The sequence below is a fragment of the Entelurus aequoreus genome, linkage group LG17, assembly GCF_033978785.1.
Source record: "Entelurus aequoreus isolate RoL-2023_Sb linkage group LG17, RoL_Eaeq_v1.1, whole genome shotgun sequence".
Classification (NCBI taxonomy): domain Eukaryota; kingdom Metazoa; phylum Chordata; class Actinopteri; order Syngnathiformes; family Syngnathidae; genus Entelurus; species Entelurus aequoreus.
Window position 1 is genome coordinate 26,336,881 of NC_084747.1, and position 18,894 is coordinate 26,355,774.

The following is an 18,894-nucleotide window of genomic DNA, read 5'->3' on the forward strand; positions in this document are numbered from 1 at the left end:
GAAGTGTGGTCCAGCTAGTCCTAAATGCTTAAGCATTGTGCGAACCAGAACCAAGAGAAGATTTCATGTTGCTCTTGCACTAGCTTTGCTGCTCCCTATACAGTTTGCAACTGATAGTCAAATCTTTACTGCTACCTGTTTACATCCATATGTAGTTTGAATATCACTCAACTAGAATTACTCCTGCTAGCACAGCTGCAAACACAAACATTGTCTGTTGCTTGGATTTCATTGACGTCATGTCCCGTCCATTAAATACGCATGGTGGTCAAGCTAGCTCTGTTCTCAAATGGGTACTAGACAGCATTTAGCCTTTCTCCAAGAATGCTTGTGTTGTTTTCAGCTGTATGAATCGTTCAAATCGGGAAAAGGATAAACATTTTTTCAGAGTTCCTCTAGAGGTCAACAAAAAGGGCAGAAAAGTGCAAGATTTTACGAAAGACAATGAGAAAAGTAGCTCACATTGCAGTCCAATGGAGCAGAGTGGAAGAATGCACGAGTTTGCAGTGATCACTTTGTTTAATGTTTGTTTGTTAAACTTTTAACGTTTATTATTTCCCATTGAAGTATTATCTTGATATTATTTGTATTTCTTAAAACATGTTTGGTACGAGTGTTTTGAAAAGCACCAACTCAGGGAGTTTAAATAAAAGAAAGCAAATGTCAGCAAAACCTAAAAGAGTTAAGTTTTTATCAAAGACAACAATCATGAATTAATCTTTCAGCACATACTGTACACAAAGTTGACATCTATAGTTATATTTTGATAAAGAATCATAAATGAATCTTTCAGCACATACATAATGTAGACATCTATAGTTATATTTTGATAAACAATCATAAATGAATCTTTCAGCACGTACACAATGTTGACATCTATAGTTATATTTTGATAAACAATCATAAATGAATTTTTCAGCACATACACAATGTTGACATCTCTAGTTATATTTTGATAAACAATCATAAATGAATCTTTCAGCACGTACACAATGTTGACATCTATAGTTATATTTTGATAAACAATCATAAATGAATCTTTCAGTACTTACACAATGTTGACATCTATAGTTATATTTTGATAAACAATCATAAATGAATTTTTCAGCCACATACACAATGTTGACATCTATAGTTATATTTTGATAAACAATCATAAATGAATCTTTCAGCACGTACACCATGTTGACATCTATAGTTATACTTTGATAAACAATCATAAATTAATCTTTCAGCAAATACACAATGTTGACATCTATAGTTATATTTTGATAAACAATCATAAATTAATCTTTCAGCAAATACACAATGTTGACATCTATAGTTATATTTAGATAAACAATCATAAATTAATCTGTCAGCACATACACAATGTTGACATCTAAAGTTATATTTTGATAAACAATCATAAATGAATATTTCAGCACGAACACAATGTTGACATCTATAGTTATATTTTGATAAAGACAGGAAAAACATGCTACCTGGCAACTCGTAAACGACAACAACAACAACAACAACAACAAACATGGCAGTAGACATGAAGTTAAATCATGAAATGCAACCTGACCCGAGCAAAAACGATGCATATTTATCCAGGAGAGTCTTGATACCAATGTCCTTGACTCAGACACACACAAAGAAGTTGTAGACCTCCATGCTTTTACAAGTTTCATCTGTTTTGTGGCGTCGAATGATGTCTGGAGCACAATAGTTCCATATGTCTGGGAACGCCACAGACGTATAATCCTTGATATCACTCCAGAAATAATCTGTTTTTGATCAAGTATAAATATCTATTCCATTGCATAGTTGGATTTGTTTTGCTCCTATCTGCTTTTTGCAGGAAGATTTAGGCCCCTTGCATACTCAGATAGTTGCCGCGCTGCTTGCTGTACAACAGCCATCTTGGCTTGGTGGACCACCACTGGAGTCACGTGACAGAATACAAGCCATACACTATGTCATCCTAAATATCATCATTTTCTTGATGCTAACAAATATCACCAAAGACGCTATAATGTTGTCATCCGTGTCCAATAAAGCATGTGTCTTTCCTGCACAACAACAACTAAGCTTTTAGTTTGTTATGAAAATGGAGAACAAAAATACAGGGAATTGGACCAACAATCAAATATTTATTACTAGGACATTTAACATGACTTTAGTTTATTTGCACAAGCAGGTCTTCTAGTTATATTTAGACATAGCAACCACAAAAGAACACAAACTAATGTATTTTATCTATGTTTAGTTCTGCTCTCAAACACTACTAATATAGTAGAGAATAAACTGGATTCCATCACAGAAAGTTTCTCAAACAAATCAAATGTTCAAACAAACATTTTACAAAGTGATCACTGCAGACACATGCGGTTCGATTATATTCCACAAGATGAAGAAAGTGATATGTTTAGGAGCCATTTTGTTTTTTCCCTGACTTTATGAACCACTTCTTTCTGGACTCCATGAGAGCTCTTTCCCATCTCTATAGTTGAACGACTGGAACAGCCAAGAACAGAACAGAAATACGACATTTTCTGATCAAACTCTAAACTCACTCTCACTTGTTTTAATGCTGCTTGACCATCATGTCAATGAAGTCACCAAGAAGACGTCACATGCAACCTTCCTATTGATGATTAATTGCGAGGTAACGACTGGATTGTGACTCACCTTTGACTCTGGTTAATGAGCTCAGTGATCTTGCGGTTTTGGTCCTCAATACGAGAGTTCTTCTCAAACACTTCCTTCTTTAAACATTCATTTTCCTACAAATAGAAGAAATAGAAATGACAGGTGACTTATTTACTTCACTTTTATTCATCTGTTCAGATGACGAGGTGACTGCACACACGATATTGTCTTTACAGATGAGTAAAAACCCATGATCAACTTCTCAATAGTTTTTCAGTTGAAGAACGACAGCATTAGACCGATCGTACTCGTTTGAGTGCACTAATCTGTGGTCAAATGTGGACCATGGGCTCGGGCACTGTAGCCCAGTCCTAGAATGGCACGTTGCTAATGGTAACCCAAACAATTCATAAGATGAATCACAAAAATATCTCATGTATACCTGGATGATTCGTTGGATGTTTTGCATGAGCATGCAGGAGTCCATTGATATAGAAGACAGACCCATGGAGACGGTCCCTTGCCTGTGCAGCTCATCTATCTAGGAAACAAGAACATTGATTGAAATAGAACATACCCTCTTTTTGCAAATGGATTTAGTACCTTTGATGCAAGTTGATCCACTTTGTCTGCTACTTTCCCGACGGATAAACGGATCTCAGTGTTGTTCTGTCGGGCCTCCGTGATCAAGAAAGAATTCACGTCACCGGTGCCTGCGGAAGACAGTTTTGTCATTTACATGCTGCAACAAATGTTGTCCATCCACCCGTTTCCTTGCATCCAGTCGATAAGGCGGCGGTCTCAGTAGATATGATATGGATGATATGGATGATATGGACTCGCGGGTCCTTTGGTGAAGACCCCTCGCCGGACACCACCTGAAGGTTACATGTCGTTGTCCTGCAGAGATTGCCGCCATCTTTTGAGATGCGTCAGTATGACGACTGGTCCTCGGTTTCCATCATCAGCGACTGCAAGTCCCTGATCCAAGCTGTCAGCAACCCCAACGCCACAGACCCCTCCATTATATTAATACAATCCTCCCTATCGGCTTTACTATCTTCAAAACAGATACAACTCATCTGGGTCCCAGACCACCTATGCGATTTTGGTATTCTTACTGCCAGACCTGTGTTTATTTCTGTATCTGACGGTTTCGACCACAACTGTTGCCTTCTTCAGAGGTTGTCACGTGATGTTGCTGTGACGCGTCTGGTCAGCTGATTTAAACAGTTTTGGCGCTGTCTTCCTGCTTGTAGTAGCAGGCTGACAGTGCCATCTGCAGACCGACCTATTAAGGATTGTGTCCCAGGTGTGGGGGAGTTGGTACACAGTGCCATCTGCAGTCCGACCTCTTCAGGACTGTGTCCCAGGTGTGGGAAAGTTGGTACGCAGTGCCATCTGCAGTCCCACCTCTTCAGGACTGTGTCCCAGGTGTGGGAGAGTTGGTATACAGTGCCATCTGCAGTCTGACCTCTTCAGGACTGTGTCCCAGGTGTGGGAAAGTTGGTACACAGTCCTGAAGAGGTCGGACTGCAGATGACGCTCTCAGCCTGCTACTACAAGCAGTAAGACAGCGCCAAAAACTGTTTAAATCAGCTGACCAGACACGTCACAGCAACATCACGTGACAACCTCTGAAGAAGGCAACAGTTGTGGCCGAAACCGTCAGGTACGGAAATAAGCACAGGTCTGGCTATAAGAATAACAAAATCGCATAATTTTTTTGAAGTCCTAATGAACATCTTTGGATTAGGCAATGACCTTGACGATGAACAAGCCAAGCTCGGCTCCTCCCTCCCCCAAGATGACCACCGACTCGATCGATCAACTCCCCATGCAATCATCCGTAGGAGATGCCTACCTCTGCCCTCAAAACCATCCCCGTCTCATCTCCCTAACGTCCGACACATCCAACCCTCAAGAGGAGTCCTCGTTGTCAAAGAAAAACCTCACCGACCTCATCCATTTCCAATCCGGTCACCACTCTGCTCTTTGAAGGTGTCTTCGTGTGACGGGAAAGTGTGAAGACAATCGATGAGGAATCGATGAGACGATCGATCTTGTTCCTCACCTCTGCGGTGAGGAACAAGAATCTGCCAAACACTTCTGGCTATGCTTGTCAACTTGGCAACTCCTTTGGTGGACTTCAAAGCCTCCCAAAAGCGAGTCTAGCACTTCTGAGGATCGTCCTCAGGCGACTCAGGTGACGGCAGAACAGAACAGAACTGCATATCCTAGGTTTAAACCGAGCGCTTCCTCCCGGCTGGGCTTGCCTGGGACACCTCATCAGGGAAGTGTTTCATGGTCAATAACCTGAATTACTCACGTTGTCGACAAGATGACAGCACACTTGCAGCAACCATACTGTCAGATACTTACAATGAAGTTGAAGGCGGGCTAAAATGAGCCCGACTCATGTTAAAAAAACACTTGGGTACTATTGAACAGAGCCTTCTTACCTATGTGAGGGACAGCTGGTGCCTGGTAAACGTGGCTCAGAGACTGCAGCTGAGTTGCAGGCACAGATGCTTGTGCGTAAGTGTAGGGCTGGCGGACCACATCAGAAAAAAGAAGCGTCTTTACGTGAGCTCACCGTTTTTACAATAAGCTCCAACAACACTGGGGAGGTGGGGTCTCACCTGGAAAGCGCGCATGTTACCTGGCAACACAACCTGCGTGGCAAAGTTGGCGAGGGGGGGCAGCACATTAGCAGGAAGAGAGGGGTATGGATGTGGCAACACTGCGGAGAAACAACACAAACATACCAAAGTCACGTGGGTAAGATGAAAGCAGCGTGCCGCCATTGTTCAGTACAGACTATTAACAATAATGAACATACCTGCAAATAAAATAATAAATCCTTATATTTTCCTACACTTGGAAGTATGAACTCATTATTTCAGTTTGTCCCAGGTACGCTGATTTAGTCTTTTTTTTTTAGCTGTAAATTTCACTATATAGTTTTTCTTCTCAAGCTCAGACTGAGCCCCCTTAGCAGCCCAGTCTGAGAAGAAAAATGTTTACTGCCCTTTTCCCACCTTTTACATCAGTGTTCCTGTTCTGTGACCCTCTACAATGTTTGTCTAATCTTGATCGGGTTTGTGCTGAAAACATCTTGTTGTACTTGTGCAATGACAATAAAGATCCATATTTGACCTTTACATTTATTCTCATCTACCAACCTTTTTTTTTTTTTTTTTTTTACCATTTTTACAAGATCATTTACTAGCATTATTATCATTGGACATGTAAAATTCTATAACATGTGTGACGGTTCAAACACCTACCGCCACACACTCTGCTGTGCGCTCCACTGAGCGCGCCTCCCCACGCAGCTGCACTCACTCTGCAATCGACACACCTAACGCTGATGAAGACTCCACTGCCTTCTTAAGCCAGCGCGTCCTGCGTTCCAGAGCCAGAACGTAGCTACTTGTACCTGTACAATAAGCCCTACACATCTCTAGCTTTTTGCCTGTGTGCTTCCTCGTTCTCTGTGTTTTCCCTCCTCTGTTCTCATCGTGTCGTGTCCTGTTCCCTCGTCCCTCAGCTCCCCTCTGTTTCCTGGTTTCGAGCTGTGCGTCTCGTCTCCCTGGATTCCCTCTGGACTTCTTGCTGCCTCCCCGGATCTCGACCTCTCGCCTGTCCACAGACACTGACGCCTCGCTCCAACCCTTGCCTTCTCGCTTGCCCACGAACCTCCGAGCCTGCCTTGCCCTCTCTGGACTTCCGCATCTCTCACAACACGCACCTTCAACAACTCCCGGTAACACTCACCAGGTAATCGCATCACCACGTATTTGGTTTATTTACACACGTCACACACTTGTGCTAATAAACACGCTGCAAGCTAAACGACGTCCCTGTCTCAGTGCTGTCTCCTTCCTCACTGTATCGTTACCACATGCATGAAAATAAGTCATCCTGTAGCCACGCCCCCTCGGGTAATATACTTCCTGCGTTGTGGCCTTTATAATCAAAAATATACCTTCTGGCTGGTTGCTAATAAATACTCTACAACTACAACTGCTTGGGAACTAACAGTGTTGGGATTGTAATCATCCAAATATGATTAGCAGCAACGTTGTGTCTTGGAGAGCAAATGGCGGCGACAACAAGTAAGCTAGCTAGGATGGTTAGCTTGTTTCGCTGCTCCTGATCGTCTCCCCGTCCTACAACTCAGTGTGGCGTTTAGGCAAGAGAAACAGCGTTCAACACATTTTTTTATTTTCGTTTTAAACAAACGCATCGAGCTAGCACATTTTGAAAAGTAGAGCCTGACTTTTGAGTGCTCTCTATCAGGCATGCTTGCTTTGTTGGCAAGAAAAATGTCAACACTACTTAGAGACAGTCCAGTAAGAATACGCTTGTATCGGCATCAAGTCTGCAACACGTCACCTGAAAACAAAAGGTCCTGTTTGATTGTATGTGAAGCGGTACCCGGGAGCAACAACAACATTCAGTCGGTATCTTTGAAGTAGCAGTAGAGTGAAAAAAACAAGTTGCCTCTATATTGAACTATTATCATATAGATCTGATTTATGACACAAAAAGAATTCCAAAGTTTGCGAGTAAATATATATGATCAAAACAGGAACAACAGATCCCTTCCCCATCAACAACAATGCTAATCAAGCAGACTTTGTGAGGGACAACAACAATTACTTTGGGAAAAATTATGATCCAGAACCTTATATTTTTGAACTTGGACACAAAGAGGATGAGCAGTAAGTTTTAGAAGCCGAGTGCTAAACGGATGTACCTTTATTGTGACAATATAGCATTAGCATCATTGCTATGTGCTAATCATACAAACTAACCGTAATAAAACAAACACTTACTGTAATATTTCCACTCTCACAGGGATGCCGACCGATGGCACACTCACATAATTACGTTTAGATGAAGAATTAATCACAATCCTTACAAAGGGTTAAGGAAAGTAGCTGCAACTAGCGTCTTTTTCGCCATCTCGGGGGATGTGAAGGTGGACCAGCCTGTCGGTCCATGGCCACATTTGTCTACTAGCAGGTGACAGATGCATGGATTATAATCTAGAATTGACTTTTAGCAAGTTTGGGACAAAGCAGAAGCAGCCGCCGGCTCAGTGTGTCAACAATAGCAGCGTAAGATAGCATTAGCTCACTGCTTTCAATGCGCCGCTAAAATAGTCTGTCTGCGTTAGCGCTTATAATAACAATATCACTCACATTTGGTTCATTTTCAGGTCACAACATGTAAATAGGGTATGGTTGGCACTTTCAGGATGTTTTTTAGAGAGTCTAATGAAAGGACCCTCCATCTGTCGACTCAATTGTTAAATTTTTATTTACCACTTAGAATGCATAAAAAATAAAAACATATGTGTTCTTGTCTTACATAAGGATTGTGAACGATAAACAGCACATCTCTTTACAATGTTTGCATATTTCGAGTATGACTGCTCTAATAATATGGTCAGAGTGCAGAAGCGTTACTACACTGACGTAGAATCTACGGAAATTACTGAAGATACTCGGAGTGGAATATTCAAAATGGCCGACTGAATTTGTGGCATTTTCTGATGTTTAGACGGTATTTTCACATACTTTGTGGATTGTAAGTACAATTGATAAAGGATACAATGCAACAATTCATCATATAAAGTCAACTTGTTTTTACACTCTAGTGCTACTTTCAAAGCACCGAATTGGGTACCCATCCCGACTTTTCGGGTTCTCATAGTCTTCCGGGATGCTGAGTGGCAGGAAGGATGCGAGACTCAATTTACCGTGTGTTGGACCTGGGGCAGCAGTGGAGATCTGCACTGGAGACGGAGCAGTAGGTTGATCCTTGGTTGCAGCAGTGCTGGCACCCTGTGTCACATGACATGCTGTCAGAAAGACTTCCCAACACATCGTTTCATGTAGTAGGAAATTAATCCAAAACAAAGTTAGTCAATTTAATGCAACACGACCCCTAACTCTGTTTAGTGGGATTTTGCTCTTGCTTATGCATAAAGCGATAATAAATATTCACAACCTTATCTTTTTGAAGCTGAATATACTGAGGATGAACTACTGCTGCTAAAAGGCAGCACGAAGGAAGAGTGAGACACTGGAGCAGATGGAAGCCGAGAGAGTGAGGTGAAAGTGACTCTTGACGCTGTAAATGTGGAATTTAAAGCCAAGCTATTTAGACGTAAATTGAGTGCTTACCCAAATAAACCGGAAAAAACGTCCCCAGCAAGCTGGATCAAACAGACCATCGAGTGAATTACTTTATATTGATCATGATACACAACTACAGTACATATACTGTCTGGCTAGCTGTGTACAAACAAAACATGAACTAATACTTTACAGATACTGTAATATGATTGTTTTCGGTAAGCACAAGCAGAATTAATACGTACATTAGGCGCACCGGGTTATAAGGCGCACCGTCGGTTTTTGAGAAAATAAAGGGATCTTGAGTGCGCCTTATAGTCCGACAAATAAGGTCAATGATGTAGAAAATGAATGACGAGGTGATATTCAAGTTCCATGACAATCATTGATTGTGTATTGCAGTGCATGTCTCTCCCTGGCTCATGAACACATGAGCAGCTGCTCTGACAGGGAATAAACATACGTAGCAAGATGGCTCCACTTTCTCGAGAGTCTTTTTCCAAAAAGTGACGAGCGACAAATCAAGCGGAGGCCTTTGAAAGGACATGTCAGCATTAATTGGTCTTGTCGACCACAGCAGGTGCTGGTGTTGGCCCCGCCCACATCTGAGCGCACTTGCACGCCGCCAGAAAGTGTTTTTAGTTGCAAAAATGTTTGCTTTGTATATTTTTGACGGACTTTTAACAATTGCACGCCGGCCAATTGTGCAAATTGGATCACGGCGTCATTCTCGCCCGCCGCCACAAATATATTGACAGTTGTTTGGGGAAGTGTCTCCAGATGGACCTTGGCTCACCTCCACCTCAGAGTCACAGGACACCCCCGCCAGGAAAGGCAACATTGGCTGGCCCATCCTCGCCATGCGAGAGATCAACTTGGCCTTGGTGGCGTCTGGATGCTGCACACACAAGGAACATCATGTTAGCGCTGCAGCCAGACATTCATTCATTCATCTGGTCATCATGGACGAGTTTGTTCCATTCATTCATCCAGTCATCATATATGAGTTCGTTTCATTCATTCATTCAGTCATCGTGGACTTGTTTACCCTTTTTAACCTTATTTTATTTGTTTTCTTTTGCCTTCTATATTCCCTCTTGTATCCTATATGTACTGTACATTCTATTCACTCTCTTTGACCTATTTTTTTACGTTTTATTTACTTTTTATTTACCTCATTTTATCTTGTGTTTACATTTTATTGACTCATTTTACCTTCTATTGACCTTATTTTATCTATAATTTACTTATTTTGCCTTTCATTAACCTATTTTTCCTTTTATTCTTTCTATTTACCTTCTTTGACCTTTGATATACCTAATTTTACCTTCTATTGAACTTTTTTTAACCTTATTTTACCTTTTATTTACCTTCTATTTATTTTTTCACCTTTTAACTTATTTTACCTTCTATACACATTCATTTACCCTTTTTAACACTATTTTACCTTTTGTTTAATTTTAACTTTTATTGGTTTTCTTTTACCTTCTATATTGCCTCTTGTACATTTGATTATATCATTATATCCACTTTCCTCTACCTTTTTTTGACCTTCTATTGACCTTTTATTTACTTCATTTTATCTTGTATTTACCTTTTATTGACTCATTTTACCTTGTATTTACCTCTTTATATCTTTAATTTACTTATTTTGTCTTTCATTAACTTGTTGTACTTTTTGTTCCTTCTATTTACCTTATTTGACCTTTTATCTACCTTCTTTTAACTTTTATTTATCCTCTTAGACCTTTTATTTACCTTATTTTACCTTCTATTGAACTTTTTCTTTTTACTTTTTATTCACCTTTTAACTTATATTACTTTTTATACTCTTCATTTACCATTTTTAACCCAATTTGATCTTTTATTGGTTTTATTTGACCTTTTATTGGTTTTCTTTTACCTTCTATATTCCCTCTTGTACATTTGATGTGCATTCTATTCACTTCCCTTGACCTTTTTTTTTTTTTTTACCTTTTATTTACTTTTTATTTACCTCATTTTATCTTGTATTTACCTTATTTTACCTCTTGACTAATTTTACCTTCTATTTACCTTATTTTATCTTTACATTACTTATTTGCCTTTCTTTAACTTCTTTAATTCCTTCTATTGACCTTCGTTGACCTTCTATTGCCCTTAAGTGACTTCGAGTACCTTCTCTTTACTTGACTGGACATTCATTCAGTCTACTTCTTCTAAGCGGTCCAGATTGTATCAATTCACATTCATGAAAGGATGAAAGCAAGCAACAGAACATGAATCCATGGATTGAATGATCCATGCTTTATTTCTGACTCACGGTCAGCTGCTCGTTCAGGGAGTTGGACTTTGCGCGCACAGGTGCCTCCCTGGAAGAAGAAAAGGAGGCGGTCATAAAGCAGCAAGGAGATGGCGTGCACACCTTGATTGGCTTGAGCCTCACTCCGGTCTGCCTGAGTCCACCACACTGCTGGGTTCTGCTGGCTCTGGGGTCACTGTGTCCATGCTGGGAGCAGGAGAGACCGCACCAGAGCCTCTGGAACTGGCTCTGGCCTGATCGGACCCGTTCTCCTTGGAAAACTTGACCTACACGGCAAAATACACAACTGAGAAGAACTTCCTACTACATGCAGAAGAAAGCCAGCGCTGTACGTCTAAAAGTGGAATCAAATCAAGATGGACGACGTCTGATCTCACCCGCTTGATGGTTGCTTGGAAAACCAGCGTGCTGTTGGCCGGGACAGCGTCATGGAGCCCCTTTGATCCACAGGCTAAGTGTGGTGGTACCACAATGAGACGACAACCCGCCTTCTTCATCCCCAGCACCCCTTCTTCCCATCCCTGTTGAGCAAACATCAAGGCATGAAAGGTGTGTGGAAGTGATGCAGGATGATGAACCCCCCATCATTCTTTGTCCATGCAGCCCGTCTCTGTCAACACACACGCCTTGAACACTGAGCAAGGAGGCGGGGTCAAGAACAACAATTAGCATCTTGCTTTCTTTCTTTGCACCAATTTTACCGCACAGTCGAAAACTGAAGGGAAAAGAAGAAAACAATAAAGCATCAAATCTTTCTGGAGTAGTGTTCCAAAAGGTCCGGAGGGTTGAACAATGCGGACGCGTTTGTTACTGGATACTTTCTAATATGCCTTGGAGATTTTTGCATATGCAACTATAATTAATACTCGTTTATATTGACAAATGTGCTGTTTTATTGTTGAATATTTTGTTACCTATGTCTAGCTTGTGTGCTGTTGTGTAGCTGCTAGCTCCTAGTAGACTATAGCCTAGTATGTTTACCTTTTGTAAATGACTTTAGTAAAATAGAAAGAATTGTGTGTTTATTGGAGGACATTTAAGATGTTAACTGTCTATCCAACTTTGTACAAGTAAACACTCTGTTTGTATCGCACATGATATCACACACAAGTAAACAAGCTGCAGGGCCGCTTGTATCGCACATGATATCACACACAAGTAAACACTATGCACGAATGCGTGTATTGCAAATGATATCACACACAAGTAAACACTGCAGGAATGCGTGTATTGCACATGATATCACACACAAGTAAACATGCTTCAGGAGTTCTTGTATCGCACATGATATCACAAACAAGTTTAGACTCTGCAAGATTGATTGTATCGCACATGATATAACGCACCAATAAACACGCTGCAGGACTGCTTGTATCGCACATGATATCACACACACCAATAAACACGCTGCAGGACTGCTTGTATCGCACATGATATCATACACAAGTAAACAAGCTGCAGGACTGCTTGTATCGCACATTATATCACACACAAGTAAACACGCTGCAGGACTGCTTGTATTGCACATGATATCCCAAACAAGTTTACACTCTGCAAGATTGATTGTATCGCACATGATATCACACACCAATAAACACGCTGTAGGACTGCTTGTATCGCACATGATATCACACACATGAAAACACGCTGCAGGACCACTTGTACTGCACATGATATCACACACAAATAAACACTATGCAGGAATGCGTGTATTGCACATGATATCAGACACAAGTAAACACGCTGCAGGACAGCTTGTATTGCACATGATATCACAAACAAGTTTACACTCTGCAAGATTGGTTGTATCGCACATGATATCACACACCAATAAACACGCTGCAGGACTGCTTGTATCACACATGATATCACACACAAGTAAACATTCTGCAGGACTGCTTGTATCGCACATGATATCACACACAAGTAAACACGCTGCAGGACTGCTTGTATCGCACATGATATCCCAAACAAGTTTACACTCTGCAAGATTGATTGTATCGCACATGATATCACACACCAATAAACACGCTGCAGGACTGCTCGTATCGCACATCATATCATACACAAGTAAACAATCTGCAGGATCGCTTGTATCGCACATTATATCACACACACACAAGTAAACAAGCTGCAGGACTGCTTGTATCGCACATGATATCACACACAAGTAAACAAGCTGCAGGACCGCTTGTATAGCACATGATATCACACATTTTACATGAAAGCACATATCACATAAGGGATATTAAATAATATCGGATCGGGACACCCGTTGTCCACATCAGATCAGCTTCAGTTGAATAATACATGCAGCACTAGACAAAACAACAACATCAAGTTGAATATCATGATATATCTCCAGAGTTATTGTTCAAAATAAATACTTTTATCTTACCTGAATTACTTTTCCAGCTCCAATTTTCAGCCGCAACAACTTTTGGCTGTCTTGATTGGAGTCAACCATCTAAAAAGGAAATGATGTCAGTGTTTCCCCTAGTGGACATCTGTGGTCACACGGTCATGCGATCCCTCCTCTGCACTGCACACTTGCGGGGGAGTCGTGCTAACATGCAGCGTAGCCGCGCTGACCGTATTGCAACCGCTCCTTCGCATGTCACGCCCTGCTTGACCGTTTGGTCTTGTGTTTTCCCAGGTTCAGAGCTTACTTCCTGTCCCACACTCTTATTTTTTAGTACGACTTTGGCGTGGATGCTTGCATGTTAGCTTTGCCAACCGGTCCTGTGCTTTCTGTGCACTCCCACCTGCGCTAGGGTTTTGTCCTGGCCCTTATAAGACGTTAAGAACAGGGCTGTCAAGGATTACGCACTAACAAGCTAACGCTGATTTTGACGGCTACGTCGCCACGAGCCAAGTCAAGATTGCCACAGAGAAAAAACAAGAGATTTTGGAAGAGAAACTTTGCCAAGGGAGGAATAAAATGAGAAATCTGTATTTTTTTACTGACACATCAGTATGAACCATTGATACATCGTGAAATTACTTAATATTTCATAATATATTTTATAGTAAAACTGATTTAAAAACGCATGTATCAAATATGATACAGCACATATAAAAGGTAATGTAACTCTAAATTAGAGTTACATTACATCATTTTTATGCATTGTAAATACTGTCAAGCAACAGCCCAGCAGGCACAAGACATTGATACAACATTGATTATCCATACATGTCCTTTAAAACTGACTTCCAAACAATGTTGCAAAAAAATTGTCATTGTAAATTGAAACAACGTTGTTGTCTAACGTTAGATCCACGTCGTTGGTTGGGAAATGACCAAATTTCAATGTCAAATCAACGTCACCACCTGACATTATGATTAAACGTCATAAAAAAAGCATGTTGTTTCAACGTTGTATTTGTGTTGTAGAATATTTGTTGGGAAATGACCAAATTTCAATGGTCAAATCAACGTCAGAACCTGACATTGATTAAACGTTGTTAAACTTGTGTTGTAGAATATTGGTTGAAAAATGACCAAATTTCAATGGTCAAATCAACGTCACAACCTGACCTCGAATAAACGTCATAAAAAAGCATGTTGTTTCAACGTTGTATTTGTGTCGTAGAATATTGGTTGAAAAATGACCAAATTTCAATGGTCAATTCAACGTCACAACCTGACCTTGAATAACTGTCATAAATAAGCATGTTATTTCAACGTTGTATTTGTGTTGTAGAATATTGGTTTGGAAATTACCAAATTTCCATAGTCAAATCAACGTCAGAACCTGACATTGATTAAACGTTATTAAAAAGCATGTTGTTTCAACGTTGTATTTGGGTTGTAAAATATTGGTTGGGATATGACCAAATTTCAATGTCAAATCAACGTCACAATCTGACATTGAATAAATGTTGTTAAAACGCATGTTGTTTCAACGTTGTATTGGAGTTGTAATATTGGTGAAATTACCACATTTCTATGATCAAATCACCGTCACAACCCAACATTGAATAAACGTTGTCAAAAAGCATGTTGTTTCAACGTTGTATTTGTGTTGTAGAATATTGGTTGGGAAATTACCAACATTCAATGTCAAATTGTCACAACCTGACATTGATTAAACATTGTCAAAAAGTATGTTGTTTCAACGTTGTATTTGTGTTGTAGAATATTGGTTGGGAAATTACCAAATTTCAATGGTCAAATCAACGTCACAACCTGACATTGAATAAACGTTAAAATGCATGTTGTTTCAACGTTGTATTTGTCCATCGATCCATTTTCTACCGCTTGTCCCTTTTGGGCTCACGGGGGGTCGCTGGAGCCTATCTCAGCTGCATTCGGGCGGAAGGCGGGGTACACCCTGGACAAGTCGCCACCTCATCACAGGGCCAACACAGATAGACAGACAATATTCACACTCACATTCACACACTAGGGCCAATTTAGTGTTGCCAATCAACCTATCCCCAGGTGCATGTCTTTTGGAGGTGGGAGGAAGCCGGAGTACCCGGAGGGAACCCACGCAGTCATGGAGAGAACATGCAAACTCCACACAGAAAGATCCAGAGCCCGGGATTGAACTCAGGACTACTCAGGACCTTCGTATTGTGAGGCAGATGCACTAACCCCTCTCACACCGTGCTGCCCGTTGTATTTGTGTTGTACAATATTGTTTGGGAAATGACCATATATCAATGGTCAAATCAACATCACAACCCAACATTGAATAAACGTTATCAAAAAGCAGGCTGTTTCAACGTTGTATTTGTGTTGTAGAATATTGGTTGGGAAATTACCAAATTTCAATGGTCAAACCATATTATTCTATATTATTAGTTAGGATGTTCTGATAAATTGTGTCAAATGCTTCAGTTCGATCCATAAACACTGCAGCTGCACATTGTTTAACATCTATTGTGTTGGTTATTTTTCTGTTATTTCCATTAACTGCATCCATGTTGAAATGTTGGCTCTGTATCTGTATCGGTTCTCCGCAAGTGTTCCACTTTTGTTTATTAATTTGTCTAATATGTTATTAAATAGGTTTTCAGTGATTTTAGAAAATTGTGTAAGCAAAGAAACAGGTGTGTCGTTCGTAAATTGGTGTTTGTCCCAAGTCTTATAGATCGGTACAACATTGGACACCACAAAGAGCAACTTCCTGTAAGCAAGCGGAAGTGTCTCTGCCCAGCCTCACCCCGACTCGGCCTCCAGCCGCCCCCCAGGTCAACTGAGTCCGAGACCCGTGGTGTGAACTATCTTGTGGTACTCACAGCTCAAAATCCACAAAAAACTAATATTCCAGTCCCATGTTGATAGTATTAAAAAACTAAAAAAGGATGTAAGGTACAGAAAAAAACTGCTATCTACCTGTGATTAATCACAAAAGTACAGACAATGCGATTAATGGTTTGACAGGCCTAATTACAAATAACGACCTTCCTTGGAGGCATACTGTACGTCTAATGGCATGACATGTAACCTGTCCAATGGTGTGGTTTTGCAGGATCCATTCTCTGTAGGACACCTCCACAGAGTCTCCGTGTTCCACTGCTTGGCCTTCCCCAAGTCTCAGGTCCTGAGACACGACGCCGTCTAAACTGTTGCAGCTGTTTGCCTTCGCCAAACACACCTAATACAGGAAAGACAAGGACATCCGTCATAGTGACAGCTAGACCTGCGCCATGTATCGATTCTGTCGATCGATTCTATTCTATTCGATTTTATCCATCGGTTCATTCTTCATAGATCATACATATATATATATATATATATATATATATATATATATATATATATATATATATATATATATATATATATATATATACATACACAGTATATATATGATTTATGACACCAAAAGACGTCCAAAGTTTGCGAGTAAATAGATATGATCAAAATAGAATCAATCTCACAGAGATGTAGAGGAGGAAACACAGATCCCTTCCCCATCAACAACAATGCTAATCAAGCAGACTTTGTGAGAGACAACAATGGTTACTTTGGGAAAAATTATGATCCAGAACCTTATATTTTGAGCCCGAACACAAAGAGGATGAGCAATAAGTTTTAGAAGCCGAGTGCTAAACGGCTGTAGCTTTATTGTGACGCTATAGCATTAGCATCATTGCTAAGTGCTAAACATACAAACTAACCATAATAAAACAAACACTTACTGTAATATTTTCACTCTCTCTGAGATGTCTACCGACGGGACGCTCGCATAATTCCGTTTAGATGAAGAATTAATCACAATCCTCATGAAGGGTTAAAAAAAGTTGCTGCAACTAGCGTCTTTTTGGCCATCTCGGGGGATGTGAAAGTGGACCAGCCTGTCGGTCCATGGCTACATTTGTCTACTAGCAGGTGAGACATGCATGAATTATAATCTATAATTGACTTTTAGCAAGTTTGACACCAAGCAGAAGCAGCCGCCGGCTCAGTGTGTCAACAATAGCAGCGTAAGCTAGCATTAGCTCACTGCTATCAATGCGCCGCTAATATAGTCAGTCTACGTTAGCGCTTATAATAACAATATCACTCATATTTGGTTCATTTTCAGGTCACGACATGTAAATGGAGTATTGTTGGCACTTTCTGGATGTTTTTAGAAAGTATAATGAGAGGACCTTCCATCTGTTGACTCAATTGTTAAATATTTATTTACCATTTAGAATGCATAAAAAATAAAAACATATGTGTTCTTGTCTTATATAAGGATTGTGAATGATAAACAGCACATCTTTTTACAATGTTTGCATATTTCCAGTATGACTGCTCTAATAATATGGTCAGAGTGCAGGAGTGTTACTACACTGACGTAGACTCTATTAAAATTACTGAAGGTGTTCAAAGCGGAATATTCAAAATGGCATTTTATGGCATTTTGTGATGTTTAGACAGTATTTTTATATACTTTGCGGAGTGTAAATACAATTGGATATGTTTTAATGGATACAATGAAACACAATTAAGCATATCAAGTCAAATTGTTTTTACACTCTATTGCTACTTTAAACAAATAAAAGATGTGAGTTTTCTCTCTTGCTCGGACGTACTTTTTGCCCCTACAAGTATCCAAAGAGTTTCCCCTCCCCCTGGTTTCCTGAACAGAGAGGCACAACAAGAAGCAACATTATTCCGCTAAGAAGGGCGAGAAGTTTGTTGGCAGGAAAGTAATACGGTAATATGGTCAAGGAACAAGTGACAACCTTGATTTGAGTGCACAAGCAAGTTATTGCGGCATGTAAAACACGCAGCCCAGCAGGGGAGATGACACTCTTTCGCGGCAAGTAACAAGCTCCTGCTAAAAAAGTATGTTTACATACACTTGTAAAGAACATAATGTCATTTGTGTACCATCCACAAGCTTTTGGTAAGCTTTTGGTTGAATTTTTGACCACAAATGTAATGTCTTTAGTTTCCAATAATTTCTACAACTCTTATTTTTTTGTGATAGAGTGATTGGAGCACAAACCTGTGGGTCACAAAAAACATTCATGAAGTTTGGTTCTTTTATGAATTTATTATGGGTCTACTGAAAATGTGAGCAAATCTGCTGGGTCAAAAGTATACATACAGCAATGTTAATATTTGGTTACATGTCCCTTGGCAAGTTTCACTGCAATAAGGTGCTTTTAGCAGCCATCCACAAGCTTTTGGTAAGCTTTTGGTTGAATTTTTGACCACAAAATTCAGCATTGTCCACACGTTTAAGTCAGGACTTTGGGAAGGCCATTCTAAAACCTTAAATTTAGCCTGATTTAGCCATTCCTTTACCACTTTTGACATATGTTTGGGGTCATTGTCCTGTTGGAACACCCAAC

General features: G+C 40.2%; 1 protein-coding gene across 2 annotated transcripts in view; it reads right to left on the reverse strand.

The window, feature by feature from the left end:
• Positions 1–18,894, reverse strand: part of fkbp15b (FKBP prolyl isomerase family member 15b) — a 47,202-nt gene that overhangs the window by 19,141 nt on the left and 9,167 nt on the right. For both annotated transcript variants that reach the window (XM_062025393.1, XM_062025394.1), the window contains 12 exons: positions 16,548–16,697; positions 13,490–13,558; positions 11,469–11,612; positions 11,215–11,357; positions 11,092–11,140; positions 9,586–9,687; positions 8,411–8,495; positions 5,280–5,380; positions 5,100–5,187; positions 3,241–3,350; positions 3,080–3,178; positions 2,677–2,771 (listed from right to left, as the gene is read on the reverse strand). In XM_062025393.1, the coding sequence (XP_061881377.1) occupies positions 2,677–2,771; positions 3,080–3,178; positions 3,241–3,350; positions 5,100–5,187; positions 5,280–5,380; positions 8,411–8,495; positions 9,586–9,687; positions 11,092–11,140; positions 11,215–11,357; positions 11,469–11,612; positions 13,490–13,558; positions 16,548–16,697 (1,235 nt within the window). The remainder of the gene's footprint in view (positions 1–2,676; positions 2,772–3,079; positions 3,179–3,240; positions 3,351–5,099; positions 5,188–5,279; positions 5,381–8,410; positions 8,496–9,585; positions 9,688–11,091; positions 11,141–11,214; positions 11,358–11,468; positions 11,613–13,489; positions 13,559–16,547; positions 16,698–18,894) is intronic.